At 40.6% G+C, this 26868-nt stretch overlaps 2 protein-coding genes across 14 annotated transcripts in view; one reads left to right on the top strand and one right to left on the bottom strand.

The window, feature by feature from the left end:
* Positions 1-589: 589 nt before the first annotated feature.
* LOC118517672 (CD151 antigen-like) lies at positions 590-25878 on the top strand. Of its 9 annotated transcripts, none has more exons than XM_036064063.1 (7): positions 590-782; positions 2334-2424; positions 10807-12098; positions 19418-19609; positions 22597-22770; positions 23072-23245; positions 23334-25878. In XM_036064063.1, the coding sequence occupies exons 3-7, from the start codon at positions 11790-11792 to the stop codon at positions 23475-23477; spliced, it is 993 nt and encodes a 330-aa protein (XP_035919956.1). In that variant the 5' UTR covers positions 590-782; positions 2334-2424; positions 10807-11789; the 3' UTR covers positions 23478-25878. The 9 variants fall into 9 exon arrangements, with proteins under 9 accessions (XP_035919956.1, XP_035919950.1, XP_035919953.1 ...); XM_036064057.1 differs by having other exon boundaries at positions 2297-2424; XM_036064060.1 differs by having other exon boundaries at positions 782-822; positions 2297-2424.
* Positions 23893-26868, bottom strand: part of LOC118517671 (mucin-22-like) — a 40115-nt gene continuing 37139 nt past the window's right edge. For all 5 annotated transcript variants that reach the window (XM_036064054.1, XM_036064053.1, XM_036064052.1 and 2 more), the window contains one exon: positions 23893-26868. In XM_036064054.1, coding sequence (XP_035919947.1) covers positions 26764-26868 — 105 coding nt within the window. In that variant the 3' untranslated portion in view covers positions 23893-26763.

The following is a 26868-nucleotide window of genomic DNA, read 5'->3' as shown; positions in this document are numbered from 1 at the left end:
ACAAGATTGTATTCTTAGCATCCGAACGTGCCATTTTCTATTTACAGCTCTTTGCCAAATACTCATGCTATTTTCTGCTTACAGCATCTCACTTGTGTGGCTTTTGGAAGGATTTAAATGTCCACCGAAATCGGAACAAACGTAAAAAGGGTCCAATGTTATTTGAAACGCTAGAGTAGCCGGTCCTCTGACCGTAGGGGTATTTAAAATAACACTCAAAAAGGTTTAAATGGAGTTTGTTTTTCCATGCTATTGGACGCACTTTACATGCACTGGATACTTAGACTGCAAACTTAACAAGAAAAGAGTGTTTCTTAAGGTATCTTAGCAACGACGCAAACCACCAGGCGTAGAAAATTGTTGCATAGAACTTGCATCCAAGTAACAGCGCACAGCGTCGATCGCCTCAAAAAGTGTACAATTGAGTTTCCATCTTTCCAAACTCTTTCCATGAACATCAAAAAACATAAACACAACACTGTTCAACATATCTCGCAACCTCTGTGTGGATGGAAACCGTACTTAACGTCATTCATGCTCTCGGCGATCCGTCCGCCATGCAGAACAACAAACAACCGCAGTCGATCCCGCAAGTTCCGTTCCCTGTAAAGAGAAAACGGGGAAACGAAATAAACAATGAGAGAGAAATTCCAACAGAGAGAAAGAGCAATCATAGCACAGCTCTCTCTCTCTCTCTTTTATTCCGATCGTGAGGGTAAAGAAGTTGGTAAAGTTCGAGCCGCAGACGCAGTTGTTGATTTGCAGGCGTGAGTTTCCTCGGGGTGAGTTTTCGATCCGGCTGCACCGTTTGCAGTGCGTATGGTGCGTTCGTGGACGATTTCTAGTGTTTCATTGTGATTTAGGCATTTGCGAAGTTTACACAGATACCCAAGCATACGAAAAACAACGGCAAAACCCAGGTTAGATTGGCATTGGGTGGTACGTTTAATTTCTACGCCCAATTCATTATCGCAGTGATCGGAAGGTGTCGCTTTTGAGTGTGTGTGAGTGTGTGTAGTTGTTCCATGAACATCGATTTACACTTGTTGTCCACGCGTGTGCGTCTGAAGCGACCGTTTGCGATCGTACCGGTAAGGTGTAGTGGCAGTGACGTCACCTCGACGCGATCGTTGATCATCTCACCACCTCATAAGATTTGTTTCTGATCTTAGCCCCGGTTAAGGTAGTACATGGAAAGTGTTCTTCTAGCGAGCGAAATATATCTTGAGTGATCTCCTATATGCTTGCTGTGTATTCTGTGCACGAACTCGTTTGTCCAGTAGCCGTGTGTGAGGATGATTAACAAAAAAATCAACCTCGAAAGGAATGCGGTCATTTCGCTGCTTTGTATGTGTGTGTGTGCGAGATTATAGATTCAGCACAGGCAATCTGAGTTTGTTTAAAGAGTCTTCACCAAAAATGTCGTTGAAAAGAATATTTATTCAAACATAAAGAAATATAAGAAGCGTACGACCAAGTAAACCTAAAATCGATATCAATGGTGAGAATCGTTTGGGTGTGCATGTGTGTGTGTGTGAGTGCTATATTGCATGAAGAGTTCTCTGCAAAGAGATAGCCCCAGTTCCATTGGTGATCATCCATCAAACCACAGCAGAATGAATGCTGGAATGGAATTATTGTTTTTAAATCTAGTTCCGTGTTGGTGTTTCAGTGAAAAGTAAATTTTATACTCGAAAAAAGTAAACACATGAATGAATGCGTACCCAAACATAGAAACAGGGGCGTGTGAAAGAGTGATTTAAAAATAAAATTGATACAAATCATGTGTTCTAATTGAAGCGAAAAAGAGGAATCGTGTCTTGCGCAAAATATAGGCATATTGTCGTTGTTAGCGTCAATTAAGATCAAATGTTACTGCTCACTCGGCGGTGGGTGCAATCCACAGAAAGCAAGAGGAGAAAAATAAAACGAGATACGAAACAATTAATTGTAATTAAACCCTGATTTCACAAATGAGCCAAACCGTTAACGAGCTTAATCAATCGATATTGATTACTCCGTGACATCCATGATTACTCGTGCTGTGTGGTGTTTGAAAAAAAATTATATACACACAACAATCGCTACAATCAATACCGCAATATACCGCACAAAAAAATCAATTATACTGAACGGTGGCTTCCAGAGTCAACAGTCATAGCGGAACATATTTCCCACGTGGCACGAATGTAAAATCGACGCAAAACCTGCTCGATAATATTTTGTAAAAATGGTACCAAAGTGATGGAGTGATGGAGTGCTAATACCGTCGTATCCTTTGCCTTTTTTCGTGTAGGCTTCCACTTGTTGCTTTTGATCGTTTCCTTTTTTAGGTTGATCGGCACTTCAAAGCAGCATCGGAGCATTACATTGGTTTTGCAATCGTGTTTGGCGTCGTGTTATTCGGAAAGCCAATCAATCCAGGTGAGTTTATTTTAATCTCCCGCCAAATGTTTTACGAATGCACACGGGTGTGGTAAAGTGGTGTTTTTTTAATCGGAAATACCTACAAAACACAACAGGCACAAGATTTGCCGTAACGTAACCTACCTTTTGAGTAGCTTGTCTTATGGCACGTTTTTTGATATTTGATGTTTGGATCTTGTGAGCCTATGAGCCTAAATCAAGAATGTAAGATATGTACACAAAATACAGATAATAACTGAGAAATATTAGCAAAAACTGACTAAAACAGATATCGTTCACATGAGCCAAAACTCTCAAAATTCTGTTATACATTCATATATCAGTTCAGTTCAACCATTCTGGGCTTTGGGTTAAGATACAATAAGATAATCATCCGACAGGGGTTTGTTCGGATTGGGCGCCATTGATGACCTTATCAGAGGTCCATTGGAAGTTCCCTTTGGTCGACGACTTGCCCACCATTACTTTTAAGCTAGTTATGGCAGGAGCCATCAGCGTCTCATTCCGAGTGTTTATCGCTTGAAAGTCTTTGTATAAACATTTCCGTATTGTCCACGATGTTCCGTACCGTTTAAACGGGTGCTCGGGTCCCTAGAACCCCTAAAAGATTCACAAATATGACAAAGACATACATCAATATTGGTTGGCCGGAATCTGTTTCGTTTTTTTTTCCCAAGAAGTATTCTACACAACCATTGTGACTTCTTCCAAGCTATCCGTTTGGAGGAGGCAACAAATGCAAGTAAGATCAGTTTCAAACTCCTGATGTACTACAATGCGAATTGGTTGCTGCTAATGACTTCAGCAAACCATTAGGAGTAGCTTTGATCGGTCCACCATCACTGCAAACTTATATCCCACAGGTGGCTAATACGTAGTGTTTGTCACATGGAAGACTCCATCGAAGAACAGCTTTTTTAATTAGTGAAGAACGGCCTGGCCGTATCGCTATCTTAGAACAGCTTGTTCTGTATTAAAATTTTAATATTGTCCATCATATGCTTCACCGTTCAGTGGCATGCTCACAATGGCCGGTCTCTCTTGCCAGTCTTCACTGCATTTGGAGAGGCAAGAATCTCTACTGTGCGCTTTATGCAGGGTTTGTTTTTCTCCAGAAGTGAGATGACATCCAGTGCGGTCATAATTGGTCATAGTATGAATCACGTCGTGCTCGATTTGGATCTGTAACACGAGTTCAGTTGGTTTAATCTCTTTTATTCTTTCTTCAATTTTAATTCTTCTCTATGTTCCTATCGTTCTCGCATTTATTTCCTCCTTTCGTCCTTTCCTCTCTTTCTTCTTCTTCTTCGGAACTACAACCTCGAAAAGTCTTGGCCTGCCATTTTTAGCTTTTTATGGCGTGAGGTCGTTAGGCCAAGATAGAAGAAGAATCGAATGTATCTCAACTTTGTGCTCGTAATCCTTGTGTGGTCAATATATTCTTAATCAAACGTTCTGTTCAGAATTTACCGGTCAAATAGCAAAATACGGCCTGGCCGTTCTTCAGGAATAAAAAAAATGTACCGGTCAAATCAATACCGAATGTCCGACTACTTACAAGCATTAAACTCTAACTTTGTAAAATGTACCTTTCCACATTCGGTAAACTTGTTTTTCATTTTGCTGTTTTTCTCCTTCTCTCAACGAAAAGTTGGTTTAGCAAAATGTGTCTTTGTATGTTCAATTATTTACTGCTGCTATTAAATCCAGTCGATTCTGGTTTCTTTTTTTTCTCACTCAAATGGATTTTCTCTTTTAATCCGTTTTACCACCTCCGCCCGTGCTTTGTCCCTTCTTCTTCCCTATTCTATGATTTAAGAGCACCTTCGGCCATCTATGGTTCGGCGGAACACGAATCGAAATAACACAAACACGTGGCAGGTAGTATCCCTTTTTACCATAATTTATGGAGGCTCAGGTCTGCAAACGTTTGTTATGGGCGATACTCCTTTTCCTTGCGAACTCATCATTATAGCACCGGTAGTCCACCGGCAGCCAAATGAAAAAGCATGCAAAAGCTGATGCTGACACAAAAATTCACCCGCACACACACACACTGGCCGGGTCATAACAATCAGAGCACTGTGTGTAACTGTGTCATCACGTGCTTGTTGAGGTTAAGCACGTTAGGCCAGGTGGATCGATTATTTGGGAATTCTCACAAAAATTTTCCGCACACGACACCGCAGTAGATTGGACTGCCCCGTAGGATTGTTGGTGGATAGCTGCTCCGGCACGTTTTGCAAATTGAAAGCTTTTTAAAAATATGTGCCTGGTAAGCGAGTTTTGGAAGTACAAATTCATTAGAGTTTTATGCGTAATGACAAATTTGCGGAAGAAAGTAAGCATGCTTCCTGCATACGTCATTATGGTCTTTTTTGTATAGGCAAGAATTTGGAGAACTTTCAAATGATACTCATTTTTGATACTTTTGTCGTTAGATATTGCAGTTGGGAATTATATAGAGGATAAGAATTGTTCTAAAATTCAATTTTTTTTATTACAAATTCCCAATGCAGTGTTTAGAATCATAGAATGGAACTTATCTAGAAATCTAGAATCATAGAATGGAACACTCGGTGGATTGTTTCAACTAGGTAGTGGGATATTGAAATCCCGTAGTGGAATGTTGCATTCAGTTAGGGGAGTTTTGCAACGCAGTTAAGGAAGTTCGAAAAAGTTGAAATATTTCACCAAGGTGGTTCATTAATTTCTTCATACGATTCAAACCCTATGCTATTCGCCGTGTTCGGGGCGGCCCGATGGTCTTCATACGGCAGGACTTGGGTTCAAATCTCATCCGGACCGTTTTCCCGTAGTGAGGACAAGACTATCCAACTACGTGGTACCATTAAGTCTAGTTAGCCAGGAATGGCAGGCATGACCTATAGGAGGTCGTTAGGACAAGAAAAGAGAGAGAGAGAGAGAGAGAGAGAGAGAGAGAGCGAGCTATTCTCTATGAAAGAAATTGATGGCAAACTTTATTGAAATCAACTTTACATTAATTTAAACACCTATCACAATTAAAAGCATATTATGACAAGCACTACCAGTCCCATCTATGCCACCAATCAAGAGCCGTTTATTTAGCCGCTTTGCCGAATATTTGATTATTCTTTCCCTTTAATAGTGCTTTACTGGGATGAGTGCAGGGAGAAGAGCCATGAACAACGCACTCAGTGATGATAAAACTAAAATTTGTTTGCACAATACTTTTCAGTTGGTGGACCCCCAATAAAATGGTTTTTACTGCCCTTGCGAATCTGCCGAAGCGGTGCACGGGCCGAGCACGAGGAATCAATCCATTTTGAAAATTATTCATTTTTGCTTCCAAGCTCTCGAAGCTCCGCCGAACTGTCATATTTCACGCGAAAGTTGATATTGATGTAGTGCAAACGATAAATTGTACTCCTCCATCCGCATCATCCGCATCGACCATCGAAACACACTTTGAGGTAATTCATTACCTCCGATTTCATGAACTGAAAGGCGTAGGCCATCCATGCCATCGAAGTGAATCCTCGTGTCATTATTGTTTCAACTGGAATCGGTTTCTGTACGACTTAATATTTATTTTTGAATTATGCATGGCAAAAACCGGCGTTCCGAATTAAAACGATGTTGATTATGCTCTGCTTTAAATCAAAGCCCATAACTCCGGCTAAGCTGTTTGCTTTCATGTGTGTATGAGTTTCAAGTGAAATTGCTTTGCCAAATGCTCTTTCCAACGATGAAAACTACTTTCACACAGAATTATTTAACACGGCTCGTAGTTCCCGTCCCCCACAAGAACATTCCCGTTTTAAGCCTTTTATTTAGTTGTGCATAATACATAGCTACAGGCGAATTTTAGCTACATTAGCCATACTTTTCCTCTTTATATTACTTCAAAAAAATACTTGTTTTGCAGCATTCATTGAAATCGATTCTATACTCACTCCCCGCGTCGGAGTAGTTATGCTTCGTTCTTTACTATAAACATTGAGCATCATCGTTCAACGTGCTGCCCCCTTTATGAGCCGTACGAGTTTTTGCAAGTAAAGTCACGTGCCGGCATCGCATGTTTCATTGCATTGTAGACATTTGTGTTTACATTTCGCTTACATTGCTGCATATATTTAAACCTCGCCCGCCGCTTCCTCGGCGTGCCCACCAAAACGTTTTCGTACGTTTGAAAAATTCGCCAGCTACCAGTTGAAGTTGAAGAGCCAGAATCCGCGTTGCCCTCCTGTTTAACGTTTACCTCTGGAGTGTGCTGTAGTTTTGCCATGCATGTAGTCTTCACACTTTTCGGAAAAATGTAATGGAACTCGATCGGCGGTTGCTTGCAGTTGTTTTAACTTATTGGCATTTCCGTTCGAGGAAAACTTCTATCGAACGGTCTTAAATTTTTCGAAGCGCAAAGCAACTAGCTTGTGTAGGCCAATACGGTAAAATAAGTGTTTTAACATGAACCGAAGTTTTTGAGGTCTATGAACGGAGGCATCGAACATTATTTAAATCACTTAAGGTGAATATCCTTTTTAAGTCTATTCTTCTTCTTCGGTGGCACTACAACCTCGAAAGGTCTCGGCCTGCAATTTCTGGCCCGTTGCATGGTAGTCAAGCCCTGCGTACGGGGAGACGGTCCGGATGGGATTTGAACCGGACCGGAACCAGCGCTGTCGCCTCGGCCACCGGATCGCCCCATTAAGTCTATTCAGAGCGTTATAAATTAAAACTCCCCTAAACTACATCGGGGCGGTCCGGTGGCCGAGGCGACTGCGGCCCGGTCTTAACACGGCAGGACCGGGGTTCAAATCCCATCCAGACCGTCTCCCCGTACGCAGAGCTTGACTACCTTGCTACGGGTGAAATCAAGTCGCAGAAAGCCAGACCTCTGGTGGTTGTAGTGCCACCGAAGAAGAAGAAGAAGAAACTAAATCGTTGGTTGTTATGTTAAATATGATTAAAACTAAACGCAGCAAACTTACTTTTCATCATAAAGTGCGGGTTTTAAACAAGCAATTTAAAGGACTTTCAATCATACAATGGAACTTTTGAATCATTCGGTGGAATTTTTCGATAGGAAAGAGCAATATCGTGCTTTTGTAGTTGATATCATGTAGTTAAGGGCAAATTTGTGAATTGGCTGAGGATTTTTTTTATCACTTAGTTATAGAGGCTTTGGGTCTTTGAGACCTCATTCGTCTCATAGGCTGTGGAATGTGGACTTGTGGATTTTCTCCTAAGCGTTGTTTTTTCCAATTCTGTCAAATTTGATAAATTAGAAGAGAGAATTTCATATGATCGTTAGTTTACGTACATCGTCACACCTTTTCATGCACACTTGTATAGATTTAATGTGAAAATGTTACTTTAACTACCACTTCCTTAATCCACAATCTTCTCCAACTTACTCTCGGTGGTGAGCTCCCGCTATCCTTCGCTGGACAAAGGAGCACAGATGAACGTGCTCATCTATACAGATTTCTGCGCTGCATTCGATTCTGTTCGAATCATTCACTACTGACTACAAAGCAGGCAAAGTACGGTGTAAGTGGAGCATCGATAAAATGAAGGTGGACATTTTTCTAAATCATCGCAATCGGTTAATCAGTCAATCAATAAAATTGGCTGCGATGGTAGAAGGTGTTGGCGCACCAATTGCAGATCAAAAGCCAATTGGGTCTTTGTATTTTTGACGATTTTTACTTCAACTAATTGTTCTTGCTCATTCCTATTCATCGATTAACGTGCATATAGATTACCATTATTTCGTTGGTTAAAATTCATAGAGCTGCTAGGAAGATTTGCTACTTTATGATAGTTTTATCTAACTGTGTCTGCTGGAAAGCTTCAACAGAATAATCTACTAACTATTGCCGTTTCGTTACTTTCATAAAAAATTGATTGCTATCTAGCTACGAAACGAGGATAAAGTCAAGTTAATGAAGCCATATCATCGCAGGCCAAATTCTCTAGGGATTGTAGTAAAAGAAGGGGCACAGAAGAAATGTTTCATTTCACTGGTTTCGCCTAAAAAGCTTTTCTTGCTCATAATTTTATCATTTCTTTAATTTAAAAATATTTATTGAGTTCGTTGACATCGATTTTAATTACCCTATCTAACAACATCTGATCAGCGACTTTTTCATTTATCCCTTAAATGAATTTAAGTTCCATTTGTTTGTTAGTACGTGTGTTCTTTTAGTTGTGCAAGGAATTAAAAAGGGAGAGGCTGATCCCGATCCTTAACAATATTTGTAGCTCTCGAGAAGTATGTTACCTGCCCTTCGGATATGTTAAACCGGTAGGTGCATTTTTCTGCTGTCATTCATACTTGGAAGGACTACCTAACCATCCTGGGACCGTAATCCATTAGCCGTATCATTTTGACATCATTCAAGCAATTTTGGTGACCTATTAACAAGAAAGGCTAGTTACATCGGAATTCTTGCTATCAAGTTTTAAGTTTTTTTTTAGAGCAAACACAATGCCTAAACCAACCCCACATCCGCACTCACTAGCAACATGCTACAGTTTTCCACAGTCTTTGAGAATTGAAGTATGTTTCTTGTGTTTCGAGTAGGACTTAAGCAAAGTAAACACACAAAATGTATCATCTGCAACTAGATTCGTATTGCTGGAACCAGGTACGCTGCTTTCGCTTATAGTAATTTGCCACATGAAACGATAGGTGCATTTTTCAGGCTCAACTCAACCGTCCTGTTGTTGAGACTATGATGATACTTTCGTCAAATTTCGTGAAGCACGTATACAGCCGAATACCAGAATTAAAATAGTGAAGGGGATTTTGTAGTAGCTTCTCGAGTAGGGAAGCTACTTTTAACCGAGCACTCCGTACGTCCAACTATCCGATTACATCGTAAATGTGATTGTTGAATGACTTGTTGCAAAGTCAACCAAGCATGTCTAATCTGTTGGTGGCATATCCTCGAAAAAGGATTAAGCTGCCTTTTCTAGGTACGAATACCTTGACTTTGCTTTTAGCTAACGTACCGTAGAACGGTCTCGATGGGAGTTGGTGTAGGGTCTTGTCTAGCAGCGCCACTGGTTTGGCATGGAGCAAAAGAGTTTACAACGTGTTAAAAAATAAGCAAGCAATAGATGAACATAATGAAGGATGCAAGGTTCTAATCATCACTATTTTCTTAAAAAATAAAAAATAAAATTATCATGCTAAATATCATTACATGTAATTCAGCAACATAATCCCTGATGCATTACTTTGCGTATGCCCGATCTTGGATCAAATCTTGTCTGGGGCGTATAAAAAAATTCGAAACATTTCTATACCCTTGGCCTAGATAACTAAAATTAAACCTCACTGTTGCTGCAATCCATAATCGTTTTAATATTTTAAATTCTTAACTTAAACCTTGACCTCATTAGCATTAGCAATGCACATTTTAATTGAAAGTTTCATGAAGTAAGAACAACAAAAAATACCTAGGGCCAGAATACCTAGGCCAGAAAGGAAGTTCCGCTTAGATACAAAAATTGTGCTGCAACAATTAACAAAAACAACAGCAGCAGCAACAGCACCAAAGTCCTACGCTATCTGGGTAATGGAAAAAGTTTTTTTCGTGCCTCATTCTCAGAGCCATTTTGACGGTTACCGGCTTGGTAGTTGTTGTATTCGTCTTGCGAAAACTTTTATCTGCTCCTGTTGCCTTCACCTCCACTACAGCATACTAATACCGCAAGCATTACATTCGCCTAGGTGCCGGTGCTGCCACAAGGCGTGAAATCGTTATTTGCCTAAGAATTTTTTGAAGCGAGCCATTTCACTGGATGTGTGTGTGTGTTTGTGTTTTTTTGCCTTCTTTTTTACGGTTCATATCAGCGCTATCGGCGACGGCTTTCTGGATGATTTCTTTAAGAATTGTTGAGCGAAAGTTTTCAGATTTATCTGTGATAAACGTTAATTTATACAAAGTTTGTTATCCTTGGCAAGGGAGGATGAGCAAGCTGGAAATGGAAATGCGCTTCGCACACTGTTGCATTCGTTAGTTTTGGCGGAAGCGTTGCTGTGTGTGCACTGGGGCGAAATATTTTCTGAGTGTGATAGCAGCACCGAAAACAGTTAGTGTGCGAAAGATGACCTAAAATCATACAAAAATGGAGGCATAACATCTTGCAGTGAGAATGTGTTGCTTTGGTTTGAGCCTGAATAAGACAGTCAGTTGCATGTACTATAACGCTATTACTATCTTAAAATTACTTAATTAATAAATAGTAAATTTTATGTTAATTTTAACTCTTTTTGATAATCACAGACTATTTGATCTTTTTTATACACATTCAATAATTATTGATATTCAAGTAAATTGCTCTCTAACCACCACATCATCATTTCTTTTACCGTCTTTCTAGCATTAAAACTCCCCATCAATTGGAATCAACGGACTGACTACAATCAAGTGGAACATTGCGGCATAAAATTACCAAGTTAACTGCAACCCCCCGATTCAAACGACCCGGAAATAGCAGATAAACCCGCATCCAAATGCATCATCGTCAATAGGCGATCGATAGGCGAAGAGGAGGCGTACATTCAATTGCCATCGCCAACGAGATGTCATCCGACAGAATATCTATCATTTTCAATATTCAACTAAAGTGTTTCGTTTTGTGAAATACAGCAAACATCACAAGCGCCTTGTGATGTGATGCAAATAGAGCAATACGGCTGAAGCAAATCCATCACCACGAATATCGAATTCAAAGTGCTACAACCTTGTCGTAAACCACCAAATCCCACGGTTACACTGGCAAACACTGCAGCAGATCAAAACGATAAAAGGAGGCAACAGCGTAAAACAGCGTCGTTTGAAGAACAGCAGCCGCCATTACGGATGGTCGATTTTAATTGACCACCTTTTGCTCGGTCACCGAATGCACAAATCTTAAACACCGGTAACCGTGTCCGATTCCGAGCGACGTCCGTTTCCAAAAGTGTGCGTAGCACTAGTTTAAATGCAGGCAAACAAAGCGTCCGTAGGCCACAGTTTGACGGCGGTCGCAACATTACCAGCCCGTGCTACGTTTGCGCCTCTGTAATATCCATGAGGAGCGCAGCGCACACACGATAGAATATTTATGATACCATCACGAAACACGGACTCTCGTTAGAATTTGGCTGGTTGGTGTGTGCCGAGCCAAAATCGATTATACTTCGAGGTTGTGTTACTCTCGATGCCATAAATAACCGATAACTAACTGCCCGTACACAACCGTCTCGGAGTTAGGCACAGTTGTATAATGGCGACGGCGGAGTAACTTTGCAGGAGACGCTACGGGTTTGCTTTGCTTTACTTTGTCCGGCACTTCGCACTTGCCGCAGCAAATCTTTGCCGATGGGGCATTTTCTTAAACCGGACGATACATCCGAAATCGAGCCATTCGAACCGGAGCGCACCATCTACCTCGGTTCGACAGAGACGGGCACGACGGCGTCCATGATGGGCAGACGGGCCAAACCGAAACCAACCATCGTTAGCAGCTCGGAGGCACAAGCTGCTGGTAACAACAATGGCCAAAGCGGGCCTTCACACCCCAGCCCAAACAAGCGGCTCACCAAACCAAAGCAGAAAACGCGGGACTCTGATTGCTGCAGCATTAACTTTATCAAGTATTCGCTGCACATATTCAACACCATATTTCTGGTAAGTGCGCGATCGATTACACATTCTTTTGTTTTGTTGTAGGTGAGAAATTGAGAAATGTGTTGCTCCAAGCATGCATTCTAACCGCAGTCGTACACTATCCCGGCAAAACGTGATTTTTCAGTACGCTTTTTAAAATAGTGCGAGTTTTTAAGATGGATTCTGCTAAATAAGAAATGCATATACAGTGACTGAAACAGAAATCCGGACACCTTACACTAGAGACAGTAATAATTCTTTTTTTTTCGTTCATGTCTTTATACACCTTACTGTTAATCACCAAACGGAAATGTGGACAATGGCTCCTTCATAAACAAAACGAAAAAGTTAAAATCTAGGTCATTTATGATGAATTTGAATTCCTCAAAGTAATTATAAAACTCATTTAATGCCATTTATAGACATCCGCATTTCTAAACATCACTTTTCAAATCTGAGTAACCCAGAGGGTAACATTTAATCCCGGTAATATATTTTTTATTTCTTTGTTTATTTCTATAATTATTTATTTATTTATTTAACTAATGGTTTATTTAATTAATTATTTTTTAGGTATTTATTTATTTATATATTTTAGCTCTAGTTCTTAGCCTTCAATTTTTTCTATGGAGTGTTCTATGACTGATAACACAAAAATATCCATTTTTGGTATAGTTTGGCTGCATTGCACTTGCCACAAAAAAGCAAAACCTTTTCATAAGAAATGTTAGGTAGACATTTTGAAATAAGTCTGAGAGCTTTTTGTCAACCCAAGAAGTTGGGTAGTTTTGTTTTGATGGAAGTTTGTTGATGTCATAGTAAACACAAACCATTACATTGATGAGTTAAAGCAAATTATGAAGGGCAGTGCGAATAAATCGAAGATATCCCGATAAAATCCTTATTGCTAAGATCGTAACACATAGCACGTGTTGTGATTTTCATTCATGTGGCCATTGGAAAACTGGCCAAATAACATGGGAACATTTTGTTAATCTTCAGACAAAAAAAAAACCATAATACTAAAATACGAAACATAATACTGCCCACAATCCTTTTGTAACATATGTCAATCGAAGCGGACATGTATTTCAACCCAATTGAAATACATTCGGCCGCAGTATACGCAAGAATTGTTTTGGAACCATCTTTGTTGTCCATTGGAAGGCTTGGAAAAAAAGTAAATGAAAAATATAGAATATTGTCCGGATTTCCATTCGGTGTGAATTAATCGGCACTCTTTGTACATTGTTGGCATTTTGCAAACAATTTTCATCAACTTTTTTGTCAGTGGTTAATAGAAGGGGTGAAAAAAGTATAATGATTATCCAGTCATAGGCTAAGGACATCCTTCCCTTTTTATCGACGTTTGGCAATTCGATTTTAAAATGTGCAGATTTCCGTTCGAGTAACTATGTTAAGTACATATGTTTAGTTAAATTTTACTGATGTAATGTCCGGATTGGATTAGATACCGGCGCTCTTCGTGTTAACGCTGGGCGCCGCTATCACAACTGTCGTTTGAGGTGTTTATAATCCCATTAGGCTTGGAATTTTGATGCATTAAACTGCTATTCGTGTTTCTAACAAAATTTATCAAACATCGTTTTTCTAACAAAACGTGGCAACGTTGCGAGTACGATGATATATAGAGTGTTCTGGAATTCAGCAAGGAATTCGACTGTCCTTTTCAAAAAACTTGTTGACAGATCGTAATTGATGGCCATTCGAATGCATTATGAAACGGTTCGCAAAAAGTGTGTCATCTTTTAATGATGTTTTCTCGTTCTCGACCATCATTCTTTTGGCGATTCGCCTGACCTTATTGCTTTGTTTCAATAAGTCAGAAGATTTTCGGCTAAGGAAAAGCATGCTTAACGTGACAAATAATGGATGCCTTTATTGGATGATGATGTGGAGTTTTCTCAAGTGCTTAGTCGTATGTATAGTCGTATTTAAATGTAGTATGATGAAAAAATAGAGCAACATAAAATCAAGTTGATGTATTTATTGCAAACTACAATCAAACGCGTTTGGAATGCATTTTTGAAATGTTTTTCGTGCCAAACCATCAAAGGAATATTTCCAAACCCAGTGATTAGCAAACGCGATGTAAACTATGTAAGCTTGTCACACTTTCGATCGTTAATTGTTACGTTAGCGTGTAGCGAAAAGTCATCGTGTTGCATTCCAAAAAACCCACCCTTACTGCATACCACATCGAAAGCTACTACAAAGTCCACGCCGGAATTCACGCCGAATCCTCTTCGGCACAGCACCATCGGCAAAACTTTTGCCCGACAGATGACGATAGGTTCAAATGTTCCCTGTGTCCCACGGCGTCAGAAGGTGAAGATACCAATTATGGCTTCTGTCCGTTCGATCAATGCTCTTATTCCCGCTTTTCGGATGCTTATGGCACACGTGGGCTGGTTCATCACACCTGTGAATGATGTGCTTGTCCAATCTATCATTTACCCCTTCCACCAGCCGCGGGAACATTGGGAACAGTTTGAAATGGAATAGCATTTCGCCGGGTGCCTGGAAATTCTTTCCAGCAACGCCGTTAAAGATGTTCCGGTTTCCGGTGATAGATATGGTTTGTTTTTTCTTCCAAGATTCACCACAGGTGTCCACATGCGAATCCACATTCTAGGGAATTTCATTTTGTCGGTACTAGTAGAATCTGAAGTGTCTGAATTCTGCTCGCTGTGCATTCAACCTGCCGACAACATCGTGCGCACGCACACACACACACACACACTGAGCTATTGTATCACCGCTGAGCAACTCTTTTTCTTCAGTGAATTTTAACATGCTTCTGCTAGCAAATGCTTGAAGAAAACGGGTTTCGTTCGGTGTCACCGTGTGACGACTGTATTTGACTTGTGCTTGAAACCTAGTTTGTCTAACCAATCACTCTATCGATTGAAACCATCACTAGCAAGCAAGCTGCAGCAGCATCAGCAGCAGTGTTCAATACCGTGCTGAAATAGTGCCGAAAGTCGTTGAACGCTTCTTCGAGCGGACGATTGCCAAAAAGCTAGTTGTTAGAACGAAATAAAGAACAATGTTTAATATGTGATGTTTCAGTAGCGTTCCGTAACGTGAATTGTGTACTTAATGAAGTTATTTAAAAAAAACATTCCTCCGCACCTGTAAATTTCTGAACTGAACACTTGGCAAACACCACCGTACTTGAATGATTGTAAAAATAAATATCATCTTTCAAAAACCAGTAGAAATAACAGCCACAGGAGAAAACTCATGGCAAATGCATAAATCAAGTGCTTAAATTAAATTTTGCTGCCCTAAATGGCCTGGCTTTCGTTTCATCTAATTTGGACGTTAATGAAGATTTATTGCGTTCACATTCGAATTGAAGTCGTACGCCATTATCGCTCTTTATGCCCGTAAAAAAAGGAATGTCCTTTAGTGCTAGGGACACCGTGGTAGCAATTGCATCCTAGTAATGAACATACGAATCGTGACCGTGTATTTTCCCCCGGCATTGGTAGAAATTATTTGATCCTGCTTAATTAGTTCCCACACTACACTGTCTTGAGTCATTGAGGCCATTGTGTTTGTGTCCAGGATCAATAAAATGTCACACACGTTTTAGGGTTGAAGATAGATCGTAAATTTCTGGGACAGGTTTGAAAAGCACTCGACTACTTCCTATCGTGCTTTAGGTTTTATTGTAAATTTTCTAAATTGTTGAAACATTTGGATGTTGAAGCGAAGTCAAGATGTATGATCACGAAGCAAGTATATGTCCTCCCAGGTATACAAAGTTATGAACTCTCTCTGTCGTCTGTACAGACTTCATTACAGAAATCAATCCAAATGATGCTATCCGGCTACTTGAAATTTCATTCATTGTACGACTCATCTCGTCATGTCCTCATGTCTTATTTCGACTGATTTTATCAAAAGTTAATTTACCACAGGGTACACTACCATACATTCATAAATCGTTTAAGCAAAATAACCATTCTTTTGTGGGGCTCTTGTATGCTAGAACTTATCGTTGATAATCAGACCGCCATAGCCACTTTATGGCTGCTGACATAGTAAAATATGTTTGACCCTAGGCGACTGCTAGTCGCAAAAGTGGATAAGCTTTTCATCAATCAAATATCTTTCCAGACGAAACCAGGACACAATGCAGTGCTGCTCAAACGTCTTGGTACAGTTGATAAGTTTTCATTTCCCTCAGAGTCCCTAGTTCCGTGCCTGTCGGTGCCATTCTCATGAGCATGAGCTATGATTTGAACGAAAATTGACCAACGAAAGGGTACCGAGAACGTAATGCAAGATGTCTCTTTTTGCGCCATTATTTTGTTTCCATTTTACTTCTAATGCTTGTTTCTGGACGATCAAGTTACATGCTTCATTTTTATTTGTATTTACCAATTTATTACGATTAACAGTTGAGTGCAATTGAAGCATCATGAAAATTATGTATGTGTTCAAGGTCTAGGTGTATTAACTTTCGATAAGGTTGATAATTTTTGCCGAATATTTGACTTGCAATTTAAAATTGCCATTCAATTGCTCATTATGCAGTTACGCTCCGACTTTGCAACAACAACAGTCGGAAGTTTGATCTTGAAACTTCCGCCCAAACGTAGGAACCCCAATCTTCAGTAGGCAAAATTGGGATGGCATACTACACAGCTCATACGGGAGCAACGCGAGATCTTTCAGCAGGATGATGCAAAACCTGTCCCCCAACCTAACTTCATCCGGGAAATGTCATCTCAGCTTGCCCAACATCCAACGCAATCGCGATTGTAAAGAAGGACAGCGAAGCAGATTGGACAGGATGGACCGAAAGGAAATAATTATTATACCTCTCACTCACAAGCTAGTGACGTTAAGTCATCTTTTTAGAGCCCAAATGTGGTAAATTCATAATTTAGGAGTAAATAATTATGTTTTTATAATCTCTTGTGGGACGCCCGTATAATTATGAACAAATTAATGCTGTTGCTAATAGGATGTTTTTTTGGTACTACAATTCTCAACAGAACTGATAAACATCTTTTTTTTAATAAAAGAAGAACTAAACGACTAGCTGCGTGGGAGCGGTTTTGCAGCTGTTTCCCATGACGAGTACATAGCAAACTTGAAGAGTGGGATTAAATTTGCTGTATTTTGTTGTTGATATTTACATCGAGTGTTCGATTTTCAGTACTCATGCAACATATGCACAGTACGTTCGATATTTGCAAATCTTTTGCCGTTTTTATATAAATTTTTTGCACTCATCATAGGTGTCGCTTCGGCCGAGCTCACCAAGGTGCCCTTTCACGGTTTGGAAGAAGGAAATATCTCCAAACCGTCCTGAATTCCATTCGTTTTGTTATCTAGTTTTAAGCAATAGGCCGCTCTTCATGAATAGGTGTCGCAATACTAATAAATATTTCGAAAGGAAATCGAAAATGGCATAAGAGTAAAAAATGACTTTATTTGCAAAATGTGTGTTTTATCAATCATCAAATCAACTGTTCTAGTTTTACTCTTCTTCTGTTAACAAGTTCTGTTGAGAAACAGTATTATTACTGCAGCACTATATGGAAGATACAATACGGCATCAGTCCGTAATAATAAATAAATAAATAAATAAAAATAACTATATGGAAGATAAATGATAGCCTATTACTGAGCATTATTTTGAATCTGTTCTTTTTGCAAATTAACGCAAAAATTACATTTAAGTATCACTATCGTCAATGTAAAAATTCTAAAAAATTATTTCTTCGTGGTCAAAGTATTTAGTCATGTTCGCGATACAGTCGTACATTCGTTAACGCAAAGCACGTCACGTTTACTAACCCCCATGTGCCTACGCCAATGTACCGCCATTATAAACTCGCTTTCTGCTAAAAGATAATCCTCTCCCATGTTGTTTATCCACTGGCACTCCACTAACAAGTCAAAGTTATCCTGCAGTAACACGTGCAGCTAGCTCACTGGAGGTACGTATGATGATGTCAAGCTTTGATTCTAAATACCAGCTTAGATCTTTGCATGAGACTAACTTCATGAGCTGATATTGAATGCAATTTTAGTAATGTAAAAACATTCCAGTATGGTAAATACAAACAAGGAATCGTATCACATTTACTTTAAGTGACACATTTGGCAGGAAATAATGCACAACCACCGCTTCATAAATAACATAATAATTTAGCGTTATACCAAACAGCACTGTACGGCCCTTTGATTCGTTCAAATATTTGTCCACGACCGTTTCGAGCGGCATGAGCAAGCAAGAAACCGTTTCGATCGATAGAGCCGTCGTGTGTACGTACTATATTCACGATTAATGCAGCATCTGTATCCAGGCTAAAGCAAACTATTGCCCGACTGCCAGGCCATCACGCTTCGCTGCCTGCTACTTGAGACTGATGTGGTCAGCGGTACGAAACCTCCAGCTCATTCAGATTGTATCATCATGCTGTTGCAAGTGGGAGTCGAACGTAAACGTTGCCACAGTGCGCACAGCTCGCCTTTCTCGCTATCTTAATTGATTTCTGTACGGCTCCGTCCATTTCCTTGCCAGACGTCGTCATAGCTATCGCAAGATGATCGTTTCCAAATAGGACACGAATGTGTGCGCACGAACATTTTTAGACCAGATGCACTGCCGCCACAGCCACAGCTGGCAGACCGTGGCACTGGCACTTAGCCGCGAAGCAACCCCGTTGGCCAACACGGGAACGCTGGAAAAGCTTCAAGTGATTGTCGTTTGCCAGTCGCTTCGGTCTTTACATCTTGGCCGGAAGTGAACGGGAGTGTGTATTTATAACTTTGTACCATCAAAATATTGCTCTTGTTACGATTGTTGTAATGAATTTCAAACTCAACTGTCGATTTCATTAAAACTTTGGTATCGGTAGAATTCAATCAAGTATCGATTAAAAATAGATGAACCTTGTAGTTCTTCCCGCTTCAAAGCTTGTCTTAGTCACGCATGTGTCTAAGAGAGGGTTTCGATATACTGTTCATTAAGTGGATCAGATTTTTTTTTTTTGAAAAACCATTGCCAATTCTAGTAAAAAGAACGAATGGCACCTCTTAAGAATATGCTAAAATTTTCTAAGATATAAGATTAGCTTAGTTAATATTTATTTTTTATTTATTTTCGTTATTACGGTCATGCCGTATTGTCGAGAAGACTCTCATGACACTGTAAACATGGAGTTTACAGATTATAATTGTAGTAGGCATTTCCTCGAGCTTAGTTAATAGCTAATTAATTTCAATTTGAAATTATGAAAATGAAGCTCGAATAGAATGTTCAGTAAAATGTTGCGTTCCTTTCATTTCAGATATCGGGTTTAGTTATAATTGGCGTCACCTTGTGGACGATATTCTGGAAGCATCAGTACATTTCCCTGCTTTCCACCACCAACTATGTTATCGGAACGTATGCCCTATTGGCCGCTGGTTTGCTTGCCGTTGTCGGCGGTGTTCTCGGGTGCTGTGGCGTATGGCACGAGCAGCGGGGAGTTTTAGTGCTGGTAAGTAATATTTTCCCTATTGTTTCCACAGTTTGAGCTAGCCACTTTGATCTGCGAGTTGAATATTGAGTTGGTTCGGAAGTTCCCGTTGATATTTCGCCAACCTTGTACTGGGAATAATATTGTTACGTCAATTCAACGCTGTTTCAACGCGCCGAATGGTACATTGTATAGCCTCTGGTTTTATGGAGAAATGGAAAAGTAATGCATGCATCCTTTTCTTGCGAAACCCTTGTTGCAGTGTCACAGCTAGCATTTTATCGCTTTGATAGCATGGCAACACAATGCGAACTCCGAATCGATGAATCGATTCATAAGAAATTTAAATTACATTCCACAAATCGGAGAAGTATAACACTTCGTACATTTAGGTTAGTTAGAAACCATCTTTCGTACCCCGAAATTAAATCCCGAATTTAAAATGCTAAACATAAAAAAGACTGCGGTATCCAACTTTTGCTCAGTGGTCACGCTTTTCGCCATTCGAGCCGTTAACTTCACGTTCGGTAATGGTTCTGACAGGCAAGTTCTCGACATCGCCGTTAATCACATTGATGCATGTTCAATTAAACAGCCTACCGACAAGTTTATAATCGATAAATTAATGTTATGTCACTACTCTTCAACGCTCGGGACGTCCAAACGGTCGTTCTGCCATGTTCCCTCCACCTTCCACTGGTTCCAGTGGTTCTCGGGAGCTGCGTAACAATGTCACGTTCGATACTGTTTGAATGTTTTTACATAACCTCAAATTCCCGGCGGCGTTAATGTGACAATTTGCGATGGTCATACGTGCGTTTGTGCACACACCATGTTCAAACATACGTCGCTTTACGCCCCAGGAAATGTTTGCCTATTGAGACTGCTGACATTTGTCTAGCGGCGCGTATTTTGTGTTTCGAATTCTTCTTCGCTCAATAAACAGGGGATGAATCGCTATGTTCTCCATCCATTGAAACAGTCCATCCTGTCCGTACGCCATAAACCATAAGTAGTTAACTCGGTTGGTTTTCCACATTAGCTGTTTCCCCAGTTGGGCAGCAGCCTTAGCTAGGAAGAAAGTAGCCGTCCACCGGTTGTAAATTAAATTTGATTACTATGCGCACGCAGTCACGATTCCCATTTAATTGCAATTACATTACCGGCAGCAGCAGGGTAGAAGCAACTGCTGGCGTACGGTAACGTCTGATCAATCCACCAATACGCCGTAACAATTGGTTTTAGTTATTCTCGTTTTGCCATGGCGTGTCCGCCGGTCCGCCGCCGCAGCATTTAACCTAAACGTGATGCTATTTATTTGTGAGGAAAAAGAATAACGTCCGGCGTTCAATGACAATGCATCATCGTTCGTGTATTTTTTGTATTCTCTCTCCCCCATTACAACGTCCTTGACACGTCAATCGAATCATCTGCATCACCTGATCGTGCATTGAATCTTAATGGAACGTCTGCAAATAAATGTTCGTATTGTAATAGCGCATCCCTGGAACGAGTACATTGGTTGAGCAAAAGTCATATTTTTTAAATGGGTTTCATCAGTAAGTAGAACAGTCGTTTCGAACCGTCGGGTGAGAAGACTAGGATGAGATAGGATCAAGATTTGAATTGATAACATATATTTTGGTTAGCTTCCGGAACGATGATATTTAGCATGAAGCACTGGCTGAGCTTCATTAAAGCGTTTGGTCGTGAATAAACGGATGACGATCGATGGCAGTCAGTTGCTGCTGCTCAGTTGAGACTCTGGAAAACAAGGAAAGGAATTCTGGACAACAACCTTGCCACAGCCAGTACCCAACAAATGCGTCTCTTGGTTTCTAAGGTTTCGATCCCAAATAATAGGCAGAAGTCGAGCCAAAGCGTAACGGCTCATGAACACGTTAGAGCGATTCAGAATCAGAATTCAAATCTTTTTAGTCTACAATATAGGGTCTTGCAAAAAAATCAGTTTCTTCTTCTTCTTCTTCCTTGGCACTACAACCTCGAGAGGTCTCGGCCTGCCATTTCTGACTTTCTGTGACTTGAGTTTACCCGTAGCAAAGTAATCAGCCCAGCGTACGGGAGGGAGGCGGTCTGGATGGGATTTGAACCCCGTTTCGGCCGTGTGAAGACCGGCGCCGTTATCGCCTCGGCCACCGGACCGCCTCCAAATCAGTTTAGTTAAATTATTCCAGGGTCAGGTAAACAGTGTTCAATTTGTTGACCATAAGTTTTTATTTTATATTTTTTAAAGATAATTAAAGCCAGTATAGTCGGGCTTAAGTGTAATGACTCATTGGCATGTCGGATCGATTCCGAACCTAAAAGTTACTTCCCTTCTTTCGAGTAAGGCATAAGGCCCCCAGACAAAAAGGGGCTTGATGCACATGCGTGTACTAAAGTTTTTTCCTAATTTATAGAGAAACTGTATGCTTCGAAAAATATTAAGATGAATTTAAAAATATTTGAAACACAATTCACAAACCGATGGGATGATAACAAATAGCTTTAAAAAACCTCGTGAAGCGTCCTGGTGGAATATCCTCCGTACACAAAATATGTATACGCATTCCGTTAAAATAAAAAACCGGGGATACTGTGTCACTTAGAACATTCTGTAAATGTAGAACAAAAACAAAGTATGGCAAAGGAGCTCTCCCGACCAAGGCAACAACGATTTTGTCGCTATATGATAAATAAATATTGTCCTATTCCCCATCTAAATGGCAACAAACACGCTCTTAATATTTACATTCACTACTGTTCATATCGTACGGCAATTGAACTCCGACCAAAAATCCTTATCTGTGCTCCAAAACACTGTTGTACTACCAAGTTATGAAATATGGGTGACACCCTCTCTCTTTCTCTCTCTCTCTCGGTCTCACTCTCGAAAATGTTGTACCGAGTTATTTATGTGTGGAATTTCATTTTAACCCATTATTTTCACTTTTTTAACATTGTTGTATTGTTTTTTCATCCCTCCCTCCCCTCTCCCCTCCTTCTAGTACACTTTTGTGCTGCTGATCGTGTTCCTGCTGGAATTTATTGTGGGCGGCTTAGCTTATCTCTACGAAACGCAAATCGAGACGGAGCTGCAGCACACGCTCAACGCAACCTTCATGGAGCACTACGGCGTGAGTGAACAACAAACAAAAGCTGTCGACAGCCTGCAGCAGGAGGTACGTACGGATTTACAAAATAACATCATCCTTGTCCCTGCGCCATGCCAAAAACACGCTACTGGACAAGATAAAACTTTGGTTGAGCGGCGAAAAAATAACTATTTGAGGTATTTAATTACATACCTTTTCCCATTTTTCTTATTTTATTTTGCTTGCTTCTCTGATTCCACGCTACGCAATTCGATCCGACCCGAACCGACCCGACCCATTTCGGCTGTGTGTGTGTGTGTGTCAATACACCTGTGTCACGCGGAAATGCTGTCAAATTGACCTGCACGCCGGGCTGGACTGGACACAGTTTTCCTGCTGTGGCGCGGTACGGTTCGAAGATTGGCGCCACAGCGTGTGGTTGCGGTCACGGCGCAAAGATCTGATAAAACCCACCGAGGGACGTTTGGTGCCAGATTCGTGCTGTATAACTGTGGTTTCCAAGTGCGGTCTGCGCGACGGTCCCAGCAATATTCACTATACGGTATGTCCCTTTTTGTAACCCCCCCCATTACCGCGTTAGTTACAGAGCTTGGTGGTTCTAATCATTCGATGCCGCTCCTATTTGGCAGGGCTGCATATACGAGATGACGGATGACCTGAAATATCATTTGATAATACTCGGCGCTATCGGGCTGGGGCTGAGCGTGATACAGGTGTTCGGTATGGTGCTGTCCTGCTGCCTGTACGTGAAGCTCAAAAATGTGCTCGACTGACAAAAGCCAGCGGATCCAATAGTCGAGCTAATGGATCCGCTCCCGGACAACATCAGCCTTATCTATGGGTACGACGATCAGCGCGTATAATGGAGCAATCATGCCTTGTAACACGTTACCTGCTTGCAAGTGCTTTTTTTAGCACTGGTAGTGTATCCGGTAGGACAAAATAGTCACAACATATCATGCTGCCAAACTGCAGTCCAAACTGCAGTGTTTGGCACGATGCACAGGTGCAGCATAAAGCAATCGGTTGAGAAGAAGAGAGAAAACCAAACTGCATCGGCAGTAGTGTTTGTACATTACTAACACAACGTAGCGTAGGTTTTGCATTAAGAACGAAGAACATTTCCAAATAAATTATGCCTTACGTAGGAGAGGGGGTATTGCATAGCAATTTATCGGCGGGTTCTAGTTAAAAATCCCCGCCAATCGTCACGTGTACTAATATGATGTAAAATTTAAGTTGTTATGGATAGATCGGCGTTGCGGGTAGGAGAGTTTAGATCGTAATGGGATATAGGAGTTTCTATCCACATAATGGCATTGTTGTAGTCGGTGTTCCAGAAAGTCTAAGCACAATTTCACATATGACGTTAAAAGAAATGATCAGTTAGTGTGCTTTGATACTTAAATCAAACTGTCCTACCAGGAGTAGTTCTTACGGTGATTCGCAAGTACAGCGAGGAGTCTAGCTTTCAAGACAAGAAAAGAATCTGGACGTAAATCTGTGTAAATGTGAACCAAAACATGGAAAAAAGTTTTAGTTTTCTATGCGTAAAATGAGTGCTTCCATGCGAGATTTGGCCAAAATACAGAGAACCCCCAAGAATAGTTTTGGGCCCTGACAAATGCTTGCTTGCCACATGAAGGCAATAGATTTCATACAGACTTTTGAAAAAGATTGGAAAAAATACATTCAAAATCATTAAAACAACAGTCTAAGGTCGATCATAAGTCCTCTCATTGGCGTACGCTTAAATGACACTTAAATGAAACCCGGAGGAAAAGTCACTTCAAAATCGAGTAGAGTGTTATAGATCATAGAAAATTCAAATAAAAATTTGAATCGTTTAATCGTTAAGCTCATGGTGGTAATTTCAAATTGTGCTTAGAAATACTAGACCACCGTATATCATTCAAGGGGAATGTTTCAAATAGATTGTGGAAGCTCGCTGTCAAGCTTTACATACACCACTTCCAGGCGGGTTTAATTGTTCGCTTCCCCTGTTCTGCTACAAATGTTTCTAGTCGCTCCTTCATTCCTCTGTCTTGTCTCGTATACTAAGCGTAACCTCCCTGCATCAGCATGGCTTTATGCCAAATCGATCGTCCAAGTCCACTAACCTCATGTCTTTGATGTTTTTGAATTGGACGTTGATTATGAAATCATCCAAACTTGGTATTAGAGATCCAACTACTTTCTTGGTTGAGTTCATATTTTTTGGGCGAAACTATAGAGTAAGAGAGGAGAACTCTCTTTCTGAAGCCTTTGAAGCTTCGCCTGGGGTTCCTCAAGGGCGCTTCCAATTTCCTTGTCCATAAATGGCTGTGTTAATATTCGTCAATCTTCAATCTTTCGATAAGTATTGTGTTACATCGTTTGATCGTTTGTCTTCCCTAGTACTGTGGGACCATTTCTTTTGCAGAACCAGATTGAGTAGAGGTAATAATACTAGGTATCTTGGGGTTTGGCTTGACGACAAACTGTCTTTTAGCGATCAAATAGCACGCTCACGCTCAATAAAGCAAATAAAAGTCTTGGATTTATTATCCGCCTGTCCTCTGAAATTTGCGATCCTCTATGTCTCAAATCACTACACTGCTGCCGGGTTCGAGCAATATTGGAATATGCTGCTGTAGTTTCGGCCCCCCTTACTCTCATCGCTGTCGACTACTTGGTATTGAAACGATTGCTTTTTAATCGCTGAACTATTCTCGAATGAATTTGATGCTCCTGCACTCCCGACGTCCACGAGACAGACCTCAGCTCCTTATTCCAACTCGTGGTTCACGCCATAGCCAGAATGGCCCTTCCTACAAGCGCTAGCGCTACTTAGCACACTGATGTTTAGGCTAAGAATTCATTTTTTGTTAAACCCACGTGGCATACAAAACAAGAAAGTAAATAGATAAATGCAAAAATAAGGTATAAAATTTCAAATTAGTAGCTACTTCCTTGGAAAACAGTTGATTGGAAAATTCCACAACATGGGCGCAATATTCCACAATCTATTCGAAACATTCCCCCTAATGATTCAACAATTCAATTATGTGGGTTGAATCCCGTTAAGTGTACTTAGGTCGTTAATTAAGAAGCTAGAATAAGAGTAAAAAACACACATCAAGTGCTAGAAACAAAAGAGCGTAGACAATAAATTTTAAACGGATATTTATTATATCAGATGCGTTTTTATATATTTATGTACAATTGAATTGAATGTGCCTACGCGTATCTTCCTCTTAAAGACGATGCTTCCCTGTAGAAATTACATTCGTTGCATTCTGCTGTAGTTAGAGAGATAGAGAGAACCCGTCGAGAGTTTGATGCATCCTATAAACTACGACCCACCTATCTACCGATGCCGTCTCCGAAGCTTATCCACGGAAATGGCACACAATCACCCTTTTGCGCAAGTTCGCTCATCGGTTTTACATTTTATGAAAGCTTTTGCGAACGTTAAACGAACAAAGATTTGAGCAATTTACTGTTAAGCTTCCCCTCCCCGACGAACACAATTATCTAAACTCATATGTGCCCAGGTCCTTACCGCAGGAAGGACCGCAACGAATCCGCCTGAGAAAATAAAATAAATAGAAAACTACACACACACAGCAACGAGTAACGAGTAACTACAATTTTCACAAGATACAGTCTTATCAATTATGAGCGCACAAGGCCGTCTGCGCCCTTTTAACCACAAGTATGAGCGTTCTACATTACACCTGCCCGACGAGTCTATTTAAAAGGTAGTTTATGCCGCTTTAACGCTATTGACTACTCCTAACCTGAAACTAGTGAGGTACGCATCTTATACTCATCTACCGCATGTTAATTGAATTGTTACCGGCGAAACCGGAAAACGATTGCATTCATTCACCGGGCATTATTTTTAATTAAATTTTTTCCAGCTTTCCCCCTGCGAAAAGCTATTTACATCGGATGTGCTGCGCCAAGAATCCGACCGGTATCCGGTATCGATCCCAATTGTCTGTCTATAGGAAGTTGGGCAGAGTTCTTTTGCGTAGCGTAGCATTCTTCCGCAAATCTTCGTCTGAGTCATTACTATCTCCCACTGTACCGGTAGTAGCTCAGGTCGTCCGCCGCCGTCGGTTCGCCGGCGCCGAGCGGTTGTGGCCGAAAGGCGGAAGTAAACGATTTGGCTGCTCC

Source organism: Anopheles stephensi, chromosome 2, assembly GCF_013141755.1.
Source record: "Anopheles stephensi strain Indian chromosome 2, UCI_ANSTEP_V1.0, whole genome shotgun sequence".
Taxonomy (NCBI): Eukaryota; Metazoa; Arthropoda; class Insecta; order Diptera; family Culicidae; genus Anopheles; species Anopheles stephensi.
The sequence above is the reverse complement of the archived record's forward strand: the minus strand, read 5'-3'. Positions and strand labels throughout refer to the sequence as shown.